General features: G+C 38.6%; 1 protein-coding gene across 1 annotated transcript; it reads left to right on the forward strand.

The window, feature by feature from the left end:
- The first annotated feature begins 319 nt into the window (after positions 1 to 319).
- Positions 320 to 4,378, forward strand: LOC145655900 (protein NDRG1-like). The gene is made up of 11 exons (XM_081709364.1): positions 320 to 418; positions 530 to 650; positions 1,088 to 1,150; positions 1,264 to 1,324; positions 1,678 to 1,764; positions 2,243 to 2,329; positions 3,253 to 3,288; positions 3,414 to 3,461; positions 3,638 to 3,673; positions 3,762 to 3,813; positions 4,101 to 4,378. Exons 1-11 carry the CDS (start codon positions 355 to 357, stop codon positions 4,256 to 4,258), a joined length of 813 nt encoding a protein of 270 aa, XP_081565490.1. The 5' UTR covers positions 320 to 354; the 3' UTR covers positions 4,259 to 4,378.
- The last annotated feature ends 7,259 nt before the right edge of the window (positions 4,379 to 11,637 follow it).

Here is an 11,637-nt window from a genome sequence, read left to right on the forward strand (position 1 = left end):
TAAGTAGCACTACCTTTTCACAGATGTTTCAATAGGCTAAAGCTTTTACCCATAAAGCATGTTTTCAAGCACTGTCATGTGTCTTCTGAGTCAAACATGATCTTTTGTAAACAAATTAACTTGGTTAATGATAAATAATAAATAAATGATTGACATTCCTCGTGATAAGAGGCTCATTCCACAGAAGTAGTTCTAAGTGTGACAGAGTAATGTCCTGACACACAAAACCACTGCAGTGGAATCAGACCTCTTTTTAGAGGTTTTTCTTATACATCTAGACCTAGACCTTTATACTCCACCTGGGTCTTATAGGAGGACAATGTGGAGACCCCCTTTGGCACTGTATGCTGCACCATGGCAGGTATCCCCAGGGATAACCGACCGGTCATCCTCACCTACCATGACATCGGAATGAACCGTAAGACTCTGATACTGTTGCTTGTGGCACGTAGCTGATTGCTCTAAAGTCTAAAACTTAGCATAAGCATCATTTATTGTGTTGTAATGACCCTGGAATGCATGTCTGCAGACAAAACTTGCTTCGACGTTCTTTTCTATGATGAGGACATGCAGGAAATCATGCGACACTTTGCCGTGTGTCAGGTCAACGCTCCTGGGCAACATGAGGGTGCCAGCACCTTCCCTGCAGGGTGAGCGTGAGTGCACCATATGCCACAATGTTCTTTCAGGGGCTGAAAGACATTCCAAGGTTAAATCTAATCTAAAATGTGACCTTCAGCTACCCCATACAATTTTTTCCAGAATGTATATTTATCAGAACCTACTCCATAGCCCTCCGTCTGCCCTCAGACCACTCCTTCCTGGCAGTCAGACAGGACGACTCTATGCCATGGTGTTGGTGCCCACCTAAACTAACATCTGGAGGCCCTGACTGTCAGCATGTCTAGCTGGCACCGGCTTGTCATGCACCAGGGTTTCTTTCATGAACTTTTTTCTTAGCGTTCATATGCTACATTGATGGCTGTGGCTCCCAGTACATCATAGCTAGGTTTAGCAGGTTCAAATCCTGAAGAATCAGTGGCGTCCCTTAGAATTATAACTCACTCAGGGCAATTTTTTCCTGTAGATTCACATATCCCTCAATGGACAAGCTCTCCGAGACCCTCCCAATTGTGCTCAAGCATTTTAAGTGAGTGAACCAGATTAGCCATTTACTCTGAGATTAAACTGTCAATCCTTGTTCTAATCTGAAACCTTGCGCTTTAATGGTTTAAAGTTATGTACATTTTTTTCTCTCCACAGAATTAAGAGTGTTATTGGAATGGGTGTTGGAGCAGGAGCAAACATCCTCACACGGTTCGCTGTGAGTTGTAGCACTGTCTTTCTTCCCAATAGATTTTAACACAATGATCAAACAAGGATTACTCCTTGGTGAAATTCTTGCTTTGTAACAAAGTGTTGATACTTGCAGCATAATCCTAATCATTACACTGTCAAGCTAGCTAGACATCAACTCTCCAGAATACTGACACTTCACTATTGTTCCTCTGCTTGCACATGTAAACAAACCTTTTTCTAAGTGCAATGTAAAGTGCAAGAATGCCAAATATGGAGACTCTTAATTGCTCATTTAACTACAACAGTTTGACATATAGTAAGTAATTTTGCCCTGAAGGTTCATCTCCCTTTGACTGCTCATGCATAAATGTCTTGCAGTTGAAGTACCCAGACTTGGTTGAGGGCCTTGTCCTGATGAACATTAATGCTCAGGTAGAGGGCTGGGCAGACCGGGCAGCATCCAAGGTATCACAGTCTAATGCAATAGTAATTATCATTCTGTTAACACCCTGCTTAATCATCACGATCCCTGTATCTCTACAATTATGTCGTTTAGCTGGTCCCACCTAGCGTCCATGTCTATGGTTTCCCTGTCTCATGTCTTTTGTTTTGCTTTACTTCCTTGTTGTGGTTCCGTTCCTTAGCTTCATTTTCTCCGCTCCTTATTATTTGCACCTGTCTTGTTTAACTCTTATTACTTCATGTATTTAAACTGTCTTGTTCCCTGTGTCTTGGCTGTTCACTGAATCCATATAACTTTCAATGTGATAACAAATAGTTCTCAGCATATTACTCTTAGTTTTCTGCAGTTTCCAGTTAACCTTTCATGCCAATCATATGGTGACAATCGACCCTATATTTTTATTCTTTTAGGATCCTTAGAACAGTGTCAAGCCTCTTTTAATAAAGTAATGTATTTGATCAAAGCTTATGTGTACTCCAGCCACTAAAGATCAACCCACACTTTCCACAGATTTCCAGCTGGGCCCTTGGTCCCCCCAGTGTTGTCATCTCCCACCTGTTCGGTCAGGTACGAAATAACGCCTAAAATGAAATGTATATTGTATGTATTATTGAGCAGTACTTGTCAACCCAGTCCTTGTGATACATCTGACATCCCACATTTTCCCTCTATCCCAGCTCCTGACAACATCATCCTAGCTCCTAAACCAAGCCATTAGGAAAATGAACACCTGGTACAGTTGTACTGGGCTGGGTTAGAATAAACATGTGGGCCATTTCATGTGTACTGTGGACTGGGTCACTAAACACTGAACTAGAATATTTAAAAGTTAAATGCCTTATTACTAAAGATGAGTGTTCCAAATGAGCTGTCCTGAATTTAGACTGTGTCCTTTTCGTAACTAAAGAACCAGATGCCTACATTATTGTCCATCAAAAGGTCAACAATGTTTTTTTTTTTTTTTACATATTCCTTTTATTATACATTTCTGTCTCGAGTGCCTGTGCAGACTGTGCATATAGAGGAAGAGACATTTAAATTCATATTCACATCAAGTTTTAATGTTTTGTGACTGATTGTGTCTTGGACTGACTCCTTTATGGCACCGTGGCAGGAGGAGATTAAGAAGAAGGCAGAATTTGTAAAGACCTTCCGTCACAACATCAGCAAAAGGATTAACCAGACCAACCTTCTGCATTTTATGAAGTCCTACAACAGGTATGACTGACATCTGCATTCTATGGAATCTTCTGAGCTCTCTGCTTCTAGACTTGTTTGTCATATGAACAGCTCCCAGTCTTATTAGATCTGATCAATTTTCAGCCGAAGTAAACTGAACATTAAGAGAACTTCTCTGGGTAGAAAGACTCTAAAGTAAGTGAGAAACTGTTTCTCTTTTATCCTTATTCCATGTTATTTTTTGATGTAAAATGCCCCTGTGCCACCACATGCCTGAAAGGTTTTGTTGCTGTAGGTGTCACACTCTTCTGGTGGTAGGAGATGACTCTCCTGTGGTGGATGCTGTGGTATGTACAGCTTGTTTTACATGCAGAAGTTTAAAAACAACATTCAAAATCCAACCCAGCATTCAAATCAAACTTCTATATGTACCTGGGAGCCTGCGTGCAAATGTTTGTGTTTTCCGTCGTAGGTTGACTGCAATTCCAAAATGAATCCCTCAAAGACAACCCTCCTCAAAGTTAGTGACCTTCAAACCTCAGCAAAGCGATACTTAAAATGTTATGTTTTGCTTTTTTTATTTGACTCTCATTATAAATGCAGAAGTCATTATATGTCACTGGGGGCTTATAAATCTAGAACTTTGTGATGAACTTGTGGTGAATAACATTGTCCTTCATGTTGTCCCTCATGAAGATGGCTGACTGTGGAGGTCTACCACAGCTTGATCAGGTCTGTCGTTACCCATTAAAATAATGCTCTTGCATTCAAACTGAGTGATGCACTGTGTAATCTATTGTGTCCTGTTCTTACCTTATAGCCTGGCAAGCTGGCAGAAGCCTTGAAATACTTCATTCAAGGACTGGGCTACAGTAAGTAAATACTGTAAACACACTGACAAAAGGTCGAAATTAAAAATCGTTCAGCCTCTGCGCAATGTAAAACCCATAAATCCAGTTTAGAAAAGTTCATTACTGCCTGTTGTAGACCTTCAGGCTTTCACAACTATCTTTAAGTTATGCATGCTTTCTAAATGGTGCAGTTAAGTAGGGACCTTGAGCTATGTTACTTCACCTTGTCCTTCTGCTTATCTGCCTCTGACAGTGTCTTCTGCAGGCATGACACACCTGTCTCATTGGCACCCCACCTTCTCCACCAGAATGGCATTCTTCCACCCCTGGGCCATCACTTCCATGGAGAGCACCTCCAAGCAACGCTGAAGATGAGGCTCTCCTACCCGCTGCTCCATCCCAGTGTTGTCATGCTCAGTTCGGCTCCATTTCAAATAAAAAATACTCTAAATTGAGGGACCATTGATGTGTTGGTGTTAGTGTTTGTGTGTCATTGTCCCAGTGGACTAATTTAGACTTGCACAAAAGGAAAAAAAAACCCTAAACGATAAAAAGCTGTTTAAAATGTTTATACTTATCAGGCTCAGTATTGTACCTTTATTTAGTAGCCATAAAAAAGTTGATGTATAGTTTTCTCCGCATCAATCAATGTATAACACTTTTAGTACTTAGTATATGAATCAATGTATAATATTTGGCCTGCTTTAACACCAGTACAAAAGTTTAATATAATAAAGAAATAATGCACTGTGATTACGTGTGGCGGCCCGAGTGCCATAGGGCGAGGGGCAGGACGCACAGACTCCACCGACTGGGACGAACATTTATTAACATAAATGACAGTGGCACTCACGTATTAGAAACAATAAACATGGACCTGAAACAAATGAAGTTAAACAAACATGATACACAAGAATACATCTAACATAAACATGTTACATTCAGACATTACACCGACAATGACCAACACCCTGTACACTTTAACACGGGTTTATATACATTGAGACGAACAAGGTGCAGGTGTGGTTGCAAACACAGCCCTCCCACTGAACGTGGCAGGCCAAACCACATGACTCGAGGGAGGCTAACATTCCATGACATTATGCTTCATCTTGTAAAAGCTTTACATGACTGACAATTTCAGCTTTTTCAGAGGACCTATTTGATTTTTTCTTACATTGTACTTCTTTCCATTCCTAGTCTAATCTTGAAATAAATGTAATTTTAATGGAAGTCTTCATAATGTGTGTTTCAGGTTATGCAAATACTTTGGGAGTTGTTTAAATCAGTCAATCTACTGAATTCCCCACCAACAACAGTATGAATAATTAATTGTCATTTACATTTATAACTTTTAACATACTAGCAGCATGTGAGTTTCATGAATTTGTACTTCATTAACTATTTGTATCACATTATTTACATTACTGTTGTAATAGTAATAGTAAAAATTCAATGGTAATAGGGCACATTGATTTGACACAGTTCAATGGTATTAAGTACCCAATGCTCTGCTTTGAAGAAGAAGAAGTACAACATTGAATTATTTTACTGCACTTGTACTGCATATTTTCAATGTATTTACATCATTTTAGAGAATGCCATATTAAGGAATAAATAAATAAATAAAGTTTATTTACCTGCTATTGTTCTTACGTCCACTGAAGTCCAAAATAATCTTTAAGGCTCTAGGTTACTTAATAGCAAATACATTTCTGTGGTATTCTGATTTATTTTCTACTTGAAAGACAGGGAATATTCTGATGTCTTTATTAGTAACTTTAATGCACCTAATGCACCCTTTTGGGGCACCCTAAAACTCTGACTAGTATTACGTGAGTAATCGCTTTAGAGCAGGGAATTGAAGATAACAGGATAATTGAGGAAAAAAGGGGAAATTTTGTTTTTTTTTCTAAAATGAATGATGTAGCCAGCGATATGAAGCCCACCCAGCCTGTTTCACTATTTGGTATCTATAGGCCACCACGGCCCTACTCAGAATTTATTAAGGAATTTTCAGATTTCCTTTCTAATCTAGTCACTTTTGTAGAAAGAGCCATTATTTTTTGTGATTTCAATATTCACCTTGATAATGCCCAAGACCCTTTGAGATTGGCCTTTAGCTGTATATCAGAATCAATTGGTTTCATCCAATGTATAAGAGAACCCACACACTCTGATGGACATGCGCTTGACTTACTATTGACATACGGTGGACACGGAGAACATAGTCAGACTACCCCAGTCGGATGCCATCTCAGACCATTCCTTAATTTCATTTGAACTACATACAAGCCACAATATAATAACCTCGCCTCGCTATCATAGCAGACGCACGATCACATCAGCCACTGCATCCCCTGTAGATTCACACACTGTTCTTTATAAAGGCATCTCTCACAGTTTAGTTACATGTAACATTTTAGCTTTTAAGCATGTAGCCACCTTTCCATATCCTTTTCTAACCTTTAAAGGGAGATGTTTCTAGCATCACCTTTGACCACATTTCCATACTTTCAAATGCAATAAATTCTTTACAAGAGGTGGTCCCTGTTATTACTGAGGTAATAACATGCGTGTTTACAGGGAAAAGAGGCCTAACAGTGCATTGGACAGATTAATAACATAAAACATAAGGGAGTTTAGAGATTCTGTGTCCTTTCAGAATGACTTACATACAGGGCTTCAGGCTTCAGTAAAGGATCCTGCGTAGGCTTTTGGTGGACCTCAGGGTAAGATATATGAACTCTCCACCAGGCTCAGGACCATATAGAAAAACAATCTTCTTTAGGACAAGGCTAATACAAATCTTCTCTTGGAATGTAGTGGTAATGGCTTCCAACTGGTGTGGGTATTGAATAGCAGTTTGCATATATTGACTACTGTGTGGTTCAGATGTAATGGTGGTGAATGCAAACACTAATATGTAAAGGAAGGTGGGGTGAATACATAACCACTTCTGAAAAGTGTATAAAAATATGGGTTCTCTGTTTGACAGTTAGACCTTCACGAAGGGTGCCTCAATAATGTTTGTTAAGGTTAACCGGCAATAAAGGATGGGACCAGCTATTCTCTTTAACTAATTCTGAAGGCTGACTCTTCATGTTATGTTTGAATGTTTAACTTTAAAACTAACTGACTGGGTATTTAGGAACGACATTACTTTCCAAACTTCATTACTACTTTTCATCCCTTCTCATACCTTTCGGTTTCTACCCTTTATCATCTTTGTTAGCTGCACAGCACTCAATGCAGTATGAGGATGGTCAGATTGTTGTATTTACTAATAGTTACCACTAGTATTAAAATAACAGTAAGCCCAAACTGTTCGACTATGTCCTCTTAAACAAACCTGTGATTTTTTAAATATTTGGACCACATCCTCCTGCAGAATAAAACAATCAGGAAATACAGTTGAGTTGGCCCATACCGCCCTCACATCAGTGTGATTTCCATCAATGACGTGTTATGGCTCTGGGTAAGGAACAATGTTATATTGTTCAATAAACTTTTCACAGGATGCATATTTTTCATTGTTTTAGCAAAGTTTTCGCTACCTCTATACAGCAAACACCAGAATCGACAAGGTTTACATTAATTATAGTCAGTAGAATTAAAGGGAAGAGGCCATATAAAAGGCTGGGATCTACGTTTAGCAGACTCGGCACTGTGTTACTAGATATTGCCCACATTCCAGTAATTTTATTAAGTCCTCTTTAAACAGAAAATAAAGATGCAGACTCAAGAATTAATTGAAGAGAGTAGTAGGTCCATTATTTATTTTGAGCTCAGCGTTACATACAAACGAGGCATAGTCCAGAATATGTCTAATAATCACACAAGGAACACACATTTTTATCCAGTTTTCACAACTGATTATGTGATTGCCACACCTTCTCTACATACTGGTGTTTGAAATCTCCACCACTGTGTTCAACCATACATTATTCAATATATGCAAATTGAGATCTATCATTGTACAAATTGAAGCTTGACCCCAGTATATCCTATTGGAAGATTTTCCTGTTTTTTTTTTTTGTTGTTGTTTTTTTTGTTTTTAACAAAGATGATCTCAACTCATACCATCAAACACCTGCAAGATGATGTTGCAGGTCAGTATCACCCTGCTCTTATGGTAAGATAATGAACCTTGCTTAGCCACAGAACTCTCGAAGAGGCTTTCACGTCTTTTAAAAGCCGGGATCTTTCCCAATACTTAGGAAGCTATTTCTCACGGGAACAGTCCAGAGTCATCTGCCGTAGACTTCCACAGAGGCCTTGAAACCACCTGCATCAGAGCCTCTGCTCTGCACTTACAGACCCAAAAAGGCCTTGAGATACCCCAGAAACATTATTCCTCTTTATGCTTTCAAACACAGTCTTGCACCACTCTGCACCTGTTGCAGAGAGCTTCAAAGCCTATTATAATTAGATCACAGATCGCCTCATGAAAATACCTTTACCCCAAAACATTTTATTACCTCAGGTGGAACAGTGTGTATAGGCCTAGACCTCTTTAGATGTAACTTAGAACCGCCGGTGACCGCTGTATGCGTTTCTTTGGTTGTACAAGCTCCACTGGAGGACTCGATGAATAGTTGATGATGGAAGAGGGGTATATCAGATTCACCCCTTCTGCCTCCATGTGACAAATTAACAAACTGCATAAACCTTTAGAAATAAATCAGTCTTTTAACAAATGGTAAACATTCTCTAGAAAAGATTATCTTGTAACAATTCATTGAGTATATGAACTGTTTTTGTGTCCTTATATCTATAAATGAAAAGTAATGAAACATTATAGATGATAAAAAAATTACATAAAATGTATAAATGTTCACAAATAAGAAAGTACCTGAGTCTGCACTTTTCTCCACAGATTCAAGAAACTCGTGAAAGTTGGAAGCTATAGAAACACATAGTACAGAATTCTAGACTGACTGAGGTGTGAGCAGAAAGATCGCCATGATGTCCTTATATCTAAAGCACTCAAAGCATTGATGCTATGTAAATAAACTGTGATCCGATTGGTTCAATCTAAGTAAATAGATTCACCTACTTTGAAGTTAAAGTTTTTCTCAAAAGGTTAGAACTGGTTGACTATACTTTGCCGTGTTCTGTAATAGAAAATGTAAACATTTATATCTAAAATATTGCACGACAGAAATCAATTCAAGACTAACCTCTAATGACCGCTAGATGGGGTAAGATATTAAGTAATAAATGAGTCCAGATCCTCCTGCCCGACAATACGGTGAGACTCTGTTTTTACGTGTGATGGAAAATGATACGAAACTATGTATTATGTGATTCATATAAAATCACACTGATCCTTGTGTTCTTAAATTAATAATGCTGTTTGCACATTTATATCCGCCTGTTGCTGATTAAGTTGAACATGTATCAGGAACTGTTAACATCAAGGTCAACTTGACACACAACCCACACTGTTTGGAGACAGTTTGGGTTGGTTTGTGGAAAAAAACAAGCTGAGAGCTGATTGGCTTATAGCCACAGCAACAAAGGAAAGAAGAGCTGCTTAAGAAAAGATGATTGGTTAAAGACAGCACAGGAGTAGTATAACTAGCCACGGTTTTGTATACTCGGGGCTCCCTACCTGAGGAGAGCCAAACATTTATTTTATTCTTTTTCTTATTAAATTACTCTCTTAATCACGTCTGACTTGCTGTTTGTTCAAAATTCCACAACATATGTCTTTACTACGCCGCACAAAAAAGACCGCCATATTTGTAGTTCCACAATGTGAAAAGGCGTCATTTTCTATGCAAACGAATGAATAAACACCATGCCATGCCTTGCTGTATCCCCTCTTTGCACCGCTGGACAGACACACTCATGACACTGTACTCATCAAAAGCAGCACCAGAGATGCACTGAGTCATATCCCGCTACACACCTCTCAGGCCAGCTTGTTTGCACGTTTTGTCATAAAACTTAAAATGTCATTTGTTGCCATTATATATAAAATTACCTATTTAAAAAACCAAATAAATCAAAAAGTACTTGTGACTAGAGAAACACGTGGCTAATCACCTACAAGAAATAATGTCAGTGATGTTTAGGGCAGGTGTTTCAAACTTGCCCAGACTCTTGAGAAGCACCTAAACGCTCACACAAGGGTGTCCGCTTGCCATAGTGCTGCAAATACTGCAGGAAGGGCTTTGGTGAAACAGGCCACATGGAGGAGCAGAAGACAATCCACACAACTGAAGAAGCCCATAGCTGCCCAGTATGTCAGAATCCACACGGGAGAAGAACCCTGTAGCTGCCCAGTATGTCAGAAGCAATTTGTGCAGCTGGGTAATGAACCATATTTGTACCCATTCGTATGTTGGGAGCAAATCAGTTGAAGACTTGAACAGTATGTTAACAATCAGTTAAAATTACTGTTGATGACAAGAAAACAATGGCTAATATGTTCCTTCACAGCTATGTCATTGGTTGATCTATTTTTGTCAGATTTAGTGCTTGTTTGGGCAAGTGTGTTAAAGTCTTCCTTTGTTTTTGGTTTTGTTCCTTTTCATATAGTTGTTTATTCCTTTTTGTCTAGTGATGTCCATTATCCATTTAAAATCTGTCAAATTAAACAAATGTGAAACGAATTCCATAGTATTCAGATTTGATTGCAAAAGAGACCAACCACTCCCCGTATTTTGAATTTTGCATATACAGTATATGTGCAGTTCCAGCCTAGTCCATTGATCCAAAATCTGGCCCAGATGTATCTGTTGACTGCAAATTTGAATGATTTCTGTGCTCTGCAGCAAAGGAGCGTTTGGTTACTATCTGATGGATTAAAATAGGCTTGTTGGTAGCAAAGACATCACTAAAGTGTACAGAGCAAAGGTACTCCAGGACCAGGATGGGTAAGTAGCAGCTTGATCAGTGGAATCTTCTGTGAGACGTAACAGGATTTCGGTCTTAAATGTAATGTTAGATCAAGTGAAAAACTTTAGTGGATTGAAATACAGATAAATAAATCCACTAAAAGTGCATCTGCATCATTGGTTAAAAAGTTGTTCTGCTAGTTGTCTGATTTTGTTCCAGTAATCTAATGTTTCCTGGCACTAGGTGGTTCAAGATTATATTGGTGTTTGCTTTATTTCTGTGATTTTTTTAACCATAGTCTGCTTGTTTATACTGTCTACCAAATGCAATACTGAGTAGTGAAACACTGACACAATCCCTTTTGGCGTCAGACATTTGTAATAATTTCAATAATCTACAGTTGTAAGTCAAGAGGGCAGCACCATTTTAAAGTCTAGTTTCCTTTCTCTGTCTCACTTTCTGGAATTTTTCCATCTGTGTTTTTATTAAAGTTAAAAATGGAAAGGGTATTAAAACTCCCTTTCACTGACCTCTCTTCCACTGAACTTGAAGAGAAAGTGATGATATGAAGATGATTATGTTTATCGTTTTCACTCAGAGATCATTGTCTGAGGGTCATGTTGTACAGTTCACGATGCCCCGGGTTGCAATCAGGAGGTTTAACAGTGATGTGCCACACAGTTGTCTGTGGTGTTCTATATGATCATCACAGAACATCACACATAACTGGTCAAATTGTATCTCCAGTAGTATATTTGTGTATTATACTATATATTAGCAGCATATCTTTATGATGCAATTAAAAACATTCCCCATCCCCCTGAATACCAATCATATTACATATCTGGGTATTAAATTCACTTCCCAGTTGTCTGTTATTCAGAATAAATAGTCATCCAATTATTAAAACAATAAGCGACGAACTTCATTGATGGACAAAGTTGCACCTTATACTCTTTGGACAAACTGCAATAATTAAAATGAGAATATAACCTA

Source organism: Electrophorus electricus, unplaced genomic scaffold (assembly GCF_041902795.1).
Source record: "Electrophorus electricus isolate QZ-2024a unplaced genomic scaffold, ASM4190279v1 Scaffold39, whole genome shotgun sequence".
NCBI lineage: Eukaryota > Metazoa > Chordata > Actinopteri > Gymnotiformes > Gymnotidae > Electrophorus > Electrophorus electricus.

Bases quoted from the DNA above. Each gene is read 5' to 3' on its own strand.
- LOC145655900 (XM_081709364.1), top strand. From the start codon at position 355: ATGGCAGGTATCCCCAGGGATAACCGACCGGTCATCCTCACCTACCAT. The intron at 2,330-3,252 runs GTACGAAATAAC...CACACTCTTCTG, and splicing joins TCTCCCACCTGTTCGGTCAG to GTGGTAGGAGATGACTCTCC. The intron at 3,814-4,100 runs GTAAGTAAATAC...CTTCTCCACCAG, and splicing joins CATTCAAGGACTGGGCTACA to AATGGCATTCTTCCACCCCT.